General features: G+C 42.2%; 1 protein-coding gene across 1 annotated transcript in view; it reads right to left on the bottom strand.

Annotated features, from left to right (window-relative positions):
* Positions 1 to 830: 830 nt before the first annotated feature.
* Positions 831 to 12,175, bottom strand: part of DOCK10 (dedicator of cytokinesis 10) — a 114,339-nt gene continuing 102,994 nt past the window's right edge. The window contains exons 51-56 of the mRNA XM_009695718.1: positions 9,799 to 9,945; positions 9,076 to 9,286; positions 6,609 to 6,799; positions 5,818 to 5,918; positions 5,180 to 5,318; positions 831 to 1,514 (exon numbers count right to left, since the gene is read on the bottom strand). Of these exons, the coding sequence (XP_009694020.1) occupies positions 1,395 to 1,514; positions 5,180 to 5,318; positions 5,818 to 5,918; positions 6,609 to 6,799; positions 9,076 to 9,286; positions 9,799 to 9,945 (909 nt within the window). The 3' untranslated portion in view covers positions 831 to 1,394. The remainder of the gene's footprint in view (positions 1,515 to 5,179; positions 5,319 to 5,817; positions 5,919 to 6,608; positions 6,800 to 9,075; positions 9,287 to 9,798; positions 9,946 to 12,175) is intronic.

Raw genomic sequence — 12,175 nt, 5'->3', positions numbered from 1 at the left:
ATTCTATGATTCTATGATTCTATGATATAGACAGAGTGAATTTGGAGGTCACTCTTGGCTCTTGTCTGCAGGGTCAGGCTACAACTTGAGATTCACCAGTTATGAACTAGGGGTATCATGGGAAGAGACACAGGGAAAGGAGACAGTAGTGCAGAATGAGGCAACACACGGGAAAAACCCGCTTGGTATCCCTATGTAGCAAGACATATCACTGGCTTGTGACCTGAACAAACACTTGTGAACCTGTGGAGGCCTCAGGGGAATCACTAGGGTTTCTCCAGGGAAAACAAGGCACAGCTTAACAGAACTGTGGGAACTGCATGTATAGAAGAGAGAGATCCTAACATACATGGACAATGAGCAAGGACCCCTGAAAGGAGGGATTTTCTATGGGCAAAGGAATGAACATGAAGGAGTGTTGGAGTGCTGACGTTAAAGGGAACTCATAAGAACTGGCAGAACTGTTCCACCTCATCCCAACATGATGAAGAAACCAAACCAAACATTGCACTAGAGGTACACAGTTTCCCAAGAGGCCCCAGACAAAATTTGGGACTATGAACTTCAAAGAGAGAGCAGAGCTTCCTTGGCCTCAAGCAGAAGGACTACACCAAGCCCCTGTTTCCCAGGGTGGCCTCAGTCTGGGTCACAGAGAGAATCTGAAGCCACGTTCTGCAGATGGTCGTAAGTGGCCCCATCAGCAACTGCGACACAAAGGACAGCTGGGATGCAGGAGGCATCCTGATCTCTACCACTCTGGAAAGTGCTGACATAGGAATGAACCAATGCACAGACCTTCAAAGAGAAAATTTTATGGACGCTTTTATACACATACACAAATATTTTAATATAATGGTAACTGAAATGTTATCCATATTCTTAGTACTGTCATAATTAACTAAAAAGATATTTTTTAAATTTTGTAAAAATGACATATTTTACACATCTTCTATTTACAGTTGCAATATACTTAAATGTTATAAAACATCCACTCTGACCTTTAAAATATATGTATACTAGGACTTAGTATTAGATACATTATAATTTATAGCAAACTTAGGGTTTGCTGTGTACCTATCTGTTCAATGGGAATTTAATAATCAGCCTGGCTTAATAAAGGCTCCTCAACCAAAAATGGACAACAAAAAAAAAGACAGGGAATGTGCAAATATTGGGGCAGGCAAAAAAATAAAAAAAATATCAAGCTTGCAGTTTTAAAAAATAACACTGTGAAGACTTCCAATAAATTAAAATCATAACCCACAAATCCTTTTCCTGGCATTGTCCGTGATCAAATTAATATTCAGTACTATTAATCTAAAAGGAAAAAAAAACCTCAAAGAACAAAAAAATTCCCCAGGTCTTCCCAAGGCTATGTGTTCCCCATGCTGCAGTCAAGCATCAGGATTTGCTGGGGTGGCTGCTGCTGGCACAGACGAGCTGGCTCTATTGATGGCTCGTGAATAAGTGCGCTCCATTCCTTGCTGCTTTGCTGAGTCCTCCTTGTATGCAATCTTTTCATAAAAAAGAAAAGAAAGAAAAAAAATGCAACAGTGAGAGAGATCTGAATAGTTTGGTGTCTGAAGTATTCATTGTCTAACCAAGGATTTCCCATTTTTTTATTACGCAATGATGCTAAGGATCTGACAGAGGAAAAGGACCTTTGCCTGGGGACTCAGAAGCGACCAGAGGCTGCAGCGAGAGGGAGGATGTCCTCTGAGCTGGGGGCATAAATGGGGCTGGGGTCACCAGCTTCTGCCAAGCGGTGCTTCATGGGTTTCCCTGAACTATGGTTCTCTAACAACTCTCGTACAAGCACAACTGAGAAGTTACCTACGTTTTATGAACTCAGCAGACACCTGCACTAGCACCTACTGACAGTGGTACAGACTGGCCCCAGCTCTGCCCACGCAGTCGTTCGGGGCATGCAGCATCCCCACCGAGCTTCACACCCACAGCAGTTGAAAAAAATATGTCCATTAGCAGGGTTTGGACCAACTGCGAGGCTGAGGCTGCAGGCAGAGCTGCACTCCTTACGAGGAGCAGTGGCAAAAGCTTGCTCTGCCCTGTCTGAGGTATAGGCTTTAGCAAGAAGGAAGATCTTTTTTCTGAAGTTCTTTTTAGCCTTGGTAATAGCTATTTTTCCTGTTTACTTCTATAAGTACAAACTGAAAACCTGCCATCTTCCATGGGGCACGATGTTGAAGCATCCACAGCAGGGACATGGGCCATCCCTACTGACCACACAGCCATCAGTGGTGGAAGAGAAACGTCTCCCCTTCACAAAGCTCCAGGCATAACCTTATGCCATCAACCCACAGTTAACCTTGGTCAGGGTTTGCAGGTCAACCACACCACACACATGACTGGGGCAGACATGACCGCACTGCCTCTGTGCACAGCTTCAGTGCCTGAGCCAGCAACTGGGGCAGCCCTGGGAAGGAGTCGCTCCCAGTCTGCAGCCGAAGGAAGAGCACTGGGACTCAGGCGCTCCCCGGCAGCATCCAGCAAAGTTGCAAGGAGAGCAGGGCAGCACGGCAGAGCACAGGCAGGCTGCGGCACACACTGCCTGCCCAGGCTGCTGGCTTCACCTGGCCATGACTTGAATCCAACGCTCCCCCCAAGGGTGTCAGGAGAGCGCTTCGGGTGCCTGCTGTTGCACGGGGCTGTACCAGTCCTTCTGAACTGTGCATACCTGGGCTTGCACACTCTCCACTGCACCCAACGTGGCCTCAACCTGCGTCCCAGTGTACGGCCACCAGCATCGTGGTGGGCAGGGCTGTGAGAAGGGGACCGCACTGATGGGACAAGGGTAGCTTGGCTTAATTGGTACCTTTCTATGCCATTTGTCCCTGGCCCTTCCATCCAGCCACTTTTGCTACTACTGGCATGGGCTTTTGCACTAGGAGGCTCTTGCTGAGCTGCCTCACTGACCTCCCCAAGTTCACAACTAGGATCCTAAAGAACATCTGTCTCAACACTGCTCATGGACAAGACATCACACGTATACATTCTCTTTTTCTTTTTTTAACTCCTTGAGCAAGGGAGTCATTAGACATGAAGCTAAACAAACATACCAAGTAGAAAAACCACCAAGTGAGGAAAGTACACGACATTAAAACTAAAAATAGATGTAAGAAAAATGAACATACCACTTTTGGCTATAGTATTGAGGGAAATGTTAGACAAGGAAGAAGAGAAGTTGTATAAGCAAGGACCATGACAGAGCTGTCAGAAAAGAAAAACAAAACAAAACAAAAAAAAGAGAAACACATATGGTGATGAAAGAGTCACTGTCAGCAGGTGAGCAAACAAAACCCTCTTGAATACAACAATGGGAAAGATGGCGAATCTTACTAGTGCAAAGCACACAGCACAGTTACAAGAGAGCCTCAAGCTTTCCAACTGCGAGATAAATATTTCAGCCACAGTTTACAGCATGTGATTTCCCTGAGGCAATGCTCTGCTCAGAAGCAGGGAGTTCATGCATTCATTGCAAGAGGAGTAGAGTTTTCCCAAAAAGTCATGCTGCCTGGAAAACCAGGCTGTCGCTTGTAAGCCTGTCCCACAAGGCTGCAAGTGGGAGACTGGTTTTCAGTGTGGACTTTCAAATTCAGATGATCTTGGCTGAAGAGATGACAATTTTGACTTTTGCTGGATGAACTCTTAACTTTACATATTAACATTGTTATGTACAGGTAATTTTGTACTATTCAGTCTTTTCATTTACATGAAGAAAACTGAGAGTTCACTGATAGAAATACAGGTGTGAGTATCTAATAGAACTCACCAAATATTTTACAAACACTGAAACTCATGGGCTGCTCATGCCCCATTTAAGTTAACCACATATTTTCCATTCTTGTGGGGAACAGCAGTTCACACAAGACATGGTACTGCCTATGCACATTGATTGAATGGACAAAATAACTTTCATGGGAGAGGCATGAAGATTGAGTAACAAATGATACCCTCAATACTTACATACTTAATATAACAAACAATGATAAATATTAGCTATGATAAAATTATGGAATGCTTGAGGTTCACAAATCTTTATATACTTAAACAGGAAGGGAGCACAACTCACAGAACAGCAACCACCACTGAGCTCGATCCCCACCTGGCATACACCAAGCCTTCAAAGCAATTACACAGCTTTACACCCTGTGAAAAACTAGCCCAATTCCACAGTAAGTATAACAACGGACCAAAAATTCTGGTAAATCCTTATTCTCCTCACATGTGAAGTTGAATAACACAGCATGGTCTAACCGGGTGTCAATTAGACAGTTCTGTGAGATGCCATTAGTGATACCAATGGTTAAACAATGTAATTCTGTACACAAACAGTGCTTATGTGTGCCATAGGCACCTGGAAATGCAGTACAACTGCTAGGCAGTAAGTATTTCTCAGATGCAATCTAAGGTGGCCTACACACAAGCATGCAGAGAAATAACTAAGCATGATTTAATTTGCACTTTAGTATGCAGAATAACTCAATACTTAAATTAAAACAGAAAAACTAATAAAAAATATCTGCATAGACACAGCAACACAATAGCTGCAAGTGTGCACTGAAGTCCAGTTCAGTATTTTGGGATGCATTTCATATTACGTAGCCATGTGTGCTCATCCTTCTGAAGCTGCTTACAGCTGAAATACATGGCATGTATTTTGACAGGGTACTTAAATATAAAAAAAGTAAAAAAGAAATAACTCTTGCTCTGAAAGCTTAATACTAATAGAAACTATAAAAATATCTCCTCCAGTTATAAGCTAGGTCTTAAAAGCAATTTACTGTTTTAATTAAATACAGCACAGCTGTAGGATAAAGCAAGCAAAGCATAAAGCACTACTTTAACTGATTATCTTTCTACATCTCTAGACCTCAGTCTGCATTTAGCCTCATGGACATTCAACTTTTCAATATGCAGCAAGACAGGCAGAAGACAAATCTTTGTTGATCAATCAGATTCATTATATATAATATACCTGGATTAAAAAAAAAGGAAAAGACGGGAAAAAAAGAAAAAAGGAGTAAACTATGTTTTCTCAGTGATTGTTGCACCGCCAGGTTTTACTTCTAGTATTTTGCTCTACAGCTTCATTTGTCACTATAAGGCACAATTAACCACCCTCATTCAGCCCAACCATCACCAAAATAGATGATCTAACCTGTTCATTCATAACTGCAGAGAGCTCACTGAGCATATCCTTATAATGAGACTTCATCTCTCCCTGATATTCAAATTGGTCCTCCTTAATAAGGCGTTCATTGACATCAAGAGCATGTCCACACGCTTCTGCAAATTGCCTACAAGCACAAAAAACACAAAAAACAACCTTACAAGTTTTGTACTAATGAAAAAAACCTATTTATCTCTCTCTATATATACATACACTACTGTACCTCTTCTCCCCCTTGCAAATCACACATTGTTAAAAGTGAATTTCAGAACTTACCCTCAGATCAAGAGGAATGTAGGCTACTAGGGTAGCCCAAAACTTCAGTAAATGTTTTCTTGGGAATGACTTGTAAGACAGGTCAATGCAGATGTAAATTTGCCTGGTTCAATTCAGCCTGATTTCATGTCACACCTACTCAAGCTACTTCACACTATGCAGAGGGTGGAAGGTCTAAACTGCCCAGGGAGGTGGTGGAGTCACCATCCCTGGAGGTGTTTAAGAAAAGACTGGACGTGGCGCTTAGTGCCATGGTCTAGCTCACATGGTGGTGTTAGGGCAAAGGTTGGACTCGATGATCTCAGAGGTCTCTTCCAACCAAACTGATTCTGTGATTCTGTAACATTTACCTGAAGATTTCCTTCAGAAGCTTAACTTGATTATCAGGATATCTCTTAGCATTTGTCTCTTCAAGAAAAGCTCGAGCATACGCCATTGGTCCAGCATTTACCTGGGGGGGAGGGGGGAAACAGACAGCTTAGGTGCAGAGAACAAGCAGTTTATTGCCATTTTCTCTTGTGTTCCAAGGCTTGAGGACTAGCTTCAGGCAACCAAGCCTGTGGGAAGAACATCACCTCACTCCTCTTGTAACCTGGATAAAACCTGGAGTTTTACCGAAGAAAAGGGAGCTGGTCAGCCTCGGACAAACTGCAGATCTCTGCTGGCCTTTGAAAATCCTCAGCTAGTTAACCATCTAGAAAGCTATATGTTTGAAGACATCTTAACAAGGGCACCAAAAATACGCATACCCCTCACCAATCCCAACTTTTCTAAATAGGAAATGACAAAACCAGTCCTAACAAAACTCCCTTTAAAGTATCTGCATGCTTGGCTGTGTGATGGGCTATATTCTCAAGTGACATGTGATGGTCTTGTTAGAAAGATCTTAACATTTATTTAGAGAAGATTTGACTGAAATAGTTATATTTGCACATAAATCCAGCAGTCATCAACATCAGTGGAAAACTTTCCATTCTCTTACATTTTTAGAGTAGGCTCCAACAGCACTGGAATACAAAATAGGACCAGAAATATAAAATAGACAAAACATGTCTCGAGTGATGAAAATCAGAGTAAAAATTTAGGTAGGCGCATTGAGGGGGAAAAAAAAAAACAAAAAAAACCCACAAATTGTCATTACCTTGACACTGACACTTCCTTGGAGTTTGAGCTGCAGTCGGATCATGTCCACTTCTTCCATTGTGCAAAGCTGATTGAGCTCTGAGACTTTTTTGGACATCTCATCAATTGCTACTTCGATAGGGTTCAGCTCTGTGCTGGTTTGGCTTATGACTTGAATACGCTTCTTCACATAGGGAAACAAGTGACTGGCTACTCGAAGGCAAAAAAATGTATGGGAGAAACTCACCCAACAAGAGAGTATTTAAGAAAGCAAACCAATTAACTCAAAGTATTAACTTTTGACTTTGTCAATCTCTTCATCAATCCATACAAATGAAGTTTTTAATCACCAGATGAGCAAAAGTGACACAGCAGGTCCAAATTGAATTTTGATGTACCTGGCACTGGAAGAGCATTTCCTTTTGAATTCACCACTTTGCTACTGAGCTCTGTCACATTCACGTGGCAAAAAGCTCTCACTGCTCAGACTTTAGAATCCACAAATTCCTTCTTCTGAGTTAAAGCACCAAATGATCAGCCCGTACCAAACTTCAAACAGCAAAAAATAACCCACGAAACATATTTCAAGTTAGAGGCAGGAGTCTCTAGTTTAGCTGAATTGGATATCGCTTACCCACAGATGAACTACTATTAAAACATCATCCTTAAAGAAGTAAGAATTTACTTTTAGTATTCAACCTAAATACTGCTATGGGAGCTGACGAGGAATTATTCATCGATAAAACTCCTTCCTTCCCGTCAAGGCCTTTTCACAGATCTCAGGGAGTCTGGCAAAGGTACCGTTAAGGCACATTAAATCTGATCTAGGCTAACCATCTTTTCCCAATTGCCCTACACACTTTGGAAGGCCTCCCAAACTCCATGTATGCCCTCCTCCAGTGCGCATCTGCTACCAGTCAGCTCAGACCTAAATGAGCTCCAGCTTACAGGGTGGCTGTCTCCTTGGAAATCAGGAAACCCAGGACTTCCAGAGCTGGAAGCACAAGTCACAAGATGGCACGACAGAGAGCCAGCGATCCACAGGCCACAGCCAGACTGCACTTGTCCTCTCTGCACAATGCGAGCAGCAGGCTCTGGAGCAGAGATGCTGAGTAGGTACCATTCCAGCCACCCAGTACCTCTGCACAAGCACAATTAATTTCCACTGCTCCTCCAGTCATACCGTTGAGCCTTGCTTTCTCCTCAAACTAAAAGCATTTCTTTTTACATAGGAAGTAAATGAAAATAAATTACTTTACCCAAGGCGGGGGGGGGGGGGGGGGGGGGGATTTAAAAAAAAAAAAAGTTTTCTTCAGAGAAAAGCACTGAGGTGAGGCAGGGGCCAGAGGGAAAAGCAGGGGAGAAGAGAAGATCATCAAATTCCCACCTAACGCCAAAGATGGAGCCAGGCTGAAAGCGGTAGGAGCTGACGACAGCATGTAATAACCTAGGGAAAATATTCTGCTGGAAGAACAACCCTCTCTGTTTTTGCCAGACATACCATAACAGCTGCACTTGCAAGTCAGTGAAACTACCTCCTTCAATACAGATCTTGAAACACCTACTGGCTGCTCAAGCACTTAAAAAAAACCACACACAAGGTACTCCTCCTTTCTTCTTCTCACAAGGAAAGCTGTGTCATGTAACAAGATGCCCCCAGACATCACTGTGTCTTTCCTGACTTGCCAGAACAAAACATTTAGGCAACTACGCCTGTACTGTAAGCAGCTTTCTTCACTTTGCCCTTTTGGGGAAGCAGATGCACTGAAGTCGGTGGGGAACTGGATTTTCTGTCACTCAGGAGCCTTTGCTGTGAACATCAGCCTCTCTGCTCACAGCTGCCCATGAGCACAATGCCTCCATCTCGGACAGCCTCTTATACTCCCAGCCAAAATTCAGACAGGTCAAGTTTCAGCCGTAGTTTCACAAAGGATGTGTTCTGTTTAATATGACTCAGTAAGAACAGGCGTATCTAGTGCTGCTGACATTCCTATCTTAAAACACTAATCGTGCCCCATGAGATGACATCTTACCTCTCACTTAAAAAAATTCTACATAATGTATCTTACTCCCATTTTGAACAAAAATTTGTATCTGCTAAGATTTACTCTTCTTAGCAGAATAGGCACCTTGCTTTGCTTTTTCTTTGACTTCTTTATTATTAAAAGAGCAATGGTTCTGAGCGCTAAGCTGCCTTCAGCAGAACCACTCCTAAATTACATCACTGCAAGAACAGTTAAGATGTCAATAATAAGGAAAAATAAGACAGCTGATCAGTCCACAAATGAAAATAACTTCCTCTAGGACAATCAGCAGGATTGTATAACAGCACATACTTTGCCAATGGATACACTGAAAAGATTACTTATCATTCAGCATAACACACTGTGCCCACTGGCTGCAGAAAACCTGGCACATGAAAGGCACTGCTGGGCTTAACTAGCAAAGGTGGGATGGGAGGGGAGAAGCAGCCTGAGCAAACGTACTTGTCAGGATTGTGCGCCTCTTGCACTGCTCTTCTACACCTCCATGCTTTTTTCCTGAGAGTGTGAAAGGTGTTTCAAACACAAAACGATTGATGTTGTGATGCATTTCGAAGTCAGTCTTTCGATCTTCGGCTTCTTTCTCTTCAAAGAAAGGCGTGACATATGTCACCTGGATATACGCATATTTTGGATCCAGATCTTTGGGGTTGACCTGCGTAACAGTGGCAAACATAATAAAATTCCATTAAGTGTGATGAGTTTCCAAGGCATCCATTATATTTCGGATGCTTTTATCTATCATAGCAATACTGATTAAAACAGACTTCCAAATGTAATACTCAGACCACAGATTAATACAAAGATATTTAACTAAGAGGTCCCTAAGAACAGTGGGACTTTTGAATGTAGCCATTGGCAAAAGTGGATGAAAGCTAAATGAGAGAGAAAACAACCTGCTTCTGCATTGCAGTAAACAACTGCCTGCTCTCTGCAGGTATATGCTGGAATATGCTCTTTCCCCAGCAACTGTGATGCCCTGCTATAACATTGTCATTTCCATACGGCACCTGCCACGCTGTAAGGTAAGGGTCTTTTTCTGTTGTAAAACTAGGTCATAGTAGTTTATACATACACTCAGTACACATTCGTTCGAAACACAGCTCTCAAAACATGAGCTGTGCACTCAGTTCTCCCCTTCATGCAAAACACGCACGTCTTTTGTACCTTGTTGGAATCCTGGATGATCTTCACATTATCTATTCCAAACTTGTCTGCATAAAGTTTCATCAGCCTTTGAGAGATCTCAGACAAGCCGGTTAATTTGGGTTCTTTATAGATATACTCTTTACCTTCCTCTTCTTCAAAAAAACCCTGTTTGGAAAGAAATGGAAGGATACAGTGAACACAACAGGCAGAGCAAAGCCTAAACAAGGTGCTTACATCAGGAATCAAGGTTGCCTGTATACCCACCAGAGCATCCAGTATGCCATTTCCAGCACCTAAGTTAAAAGCTTACCTCTCTCCACTCCTAGCAGACACATACCTAGAGGTCTGCATTTATACTGGTCTGGTATCTCCAAAGTTACCCAGGAAATAAATCATACATGTTTATTCATGTAAGAGACCTAGCTGTTTAAAGAGTTAAAGTGCTTTCTTGAGAATGCTGATGTCTGCATGATGAAAAAATCCTAACAAATTAAAAATTGGACATTAAAAGTTCTTTAAATTTTAATCATTTGGTTAATTTAACTACTTTGGAAGCACTAATCTAACGGAGCATGAGTGTAACAGCTGTTTGCCGGACACTAGCCCAGCTGGGGTGTGTGTAGCACGCCGCATCCAGCGCATCCCGTTGGGGAGCCACGTGTGCAGGCGAAGGCTGGGCGCTGCGCAGGGCACTGCCGCCCGCAGCAATGTGCAGGGCCATGGCATGGGGAGCACCTGTGAACCGGTCTGCATCTGTCCAGGGCAGCTGAAGAGGAACTCTGGTGGCATCTTGAAAGGCCATATGGAATCACAGTGTTTTCAGAGACAATTAATAAATGATTTATATTTGGGGGAAAAAAAAAAACAGACACACAGACTGTGCTCCTTTGCAAAAAAGCTCAATCTTGTTAAGGTCATTTACTTATTACACTGGATGGATTTGGCAGAACTTTAATAAAAGGCTCCACTGAAGAGCTGGACAAGAACCTGTCAGGCCTCCGAAGAAATGCAAATCTCAGAAAATGAACACAGCATTGCACCACGTGCAGGTGAGACACTCAACTGCTACATGATGAAGATGTACATCAGGACTCCGGGAGAAGCTCTCCCAGCTGAGCAGAAAGCAGCAGGTGCCCCATTAACAAGGACTGGATTTATCCCAATGCCATGAGCAGCACCAGCCCTCCTCCTAGGATTTCATCTGTTGCTGCTGAAATCTGGCAGTGTTAACCACTGCAGCTGCACCCAAAGCCGCGTCCTTTCACCTTAATGCAAAGTGACCCAGAGGAAAATACCTGAAGCTGCAGGGATAAAGGGGAGAGGCAGACAGCATTAATGATGTCAGACCCAAGGCCCTTTAAACTTAACATGATGTGGCTTGGACAGCTAATTCTACAATATGCCTAGGCAAAATGCCATCTCTGTTGAAAAACAGAGAAGCACAAATGAATGGAGTCAAGAGATACCTCCGAAATCTCTTTGGAAGGTGCTCATGCAAAATCCAGCCTTTTCATGTGGAAGTGTATTTCAACTTTGGCCACTAAAATTATTAACTAGACAAATCTTCACAAAAAATATAAAGAATTAAAATAAATTAGCTGTAAATTTCCATGTTTGTTTAGGAAAAAAACCCTGAGAGTATTTCAATAGGGATTAACAAATACATGCATCTCTGTCTTCTCCTTAAGTGAGGATAAGGGGCAATAAAATTGTCTTTTAATTTGGCAAGTGCCAAGAGCACTGTGGGCATTACTGGAAACCAATGACTAATAGCAGCAATGGCAGCTTGTCTGATAGTATCTTAATCAGTCTCACAGTGACCTTCTAACATTGCACATTTTTAAACAATATTATCAATTAAACTCCCTAGGCATGTGAAGAACTTCACAGGTAATTAGAGAACAAATCTAGATCTCAAAAGCTGACAACCAATAAACATTTAGTGAGCTGGGCAGGCAATTGACTCTCTATTGATTTCACTGAGAAAAGATCTGCAGGATCATAACCTAGTTTCTGATCTTGTTTCCACCAAAGCAAAACTGTTTTATGTGGGAAAACCTCATTAGTTTCATGCAACCACACTTAAACATGCTACTTAGGATTGCTTCTGTCAAAAACCATCTGTTTTCTGTTACTATTCAGTGTTTTCAACAAAACCCCTCATGTTTTCCAAACTAATCACACAAGCTAGAATATAGTTTATGCTCTTAAACACTGATTCTGTTTATATTTGCACGCTGGAACACAATGTTTATATGTAAGTGCCAAATCTCTGTGCTGATGATGTATGGTGCACTAAGATATCTGTATTAATGGTTAAAAAAAAACCAAACTGAAAACAAATAACTAACAGATTCAGTCTTGTCTCTAATGCAAGACATCATTTAAGTACATA

The sequence above is a fragment of the Cariama cristata genome, unplaced genomic scaffold (assembly GCF_000690535.1).
Source record: "Cariama cristata isolate BGI_N322 unplaced genomic scaffold, ASM69053v1 scaffold20472, whole genome shotgun sequence".
Taxonomy (NCBI): domain Eukaryota; kingdom Metazoa; phylum Chordata; class Aves; order Cariamiformes; family Cariamidae; genus Cariama; species Cariama cristata.
Note: the sequence above shows the minus strand (reverse complement) of the source record. Positions and strands in the feature narration are given on the sequence as shown.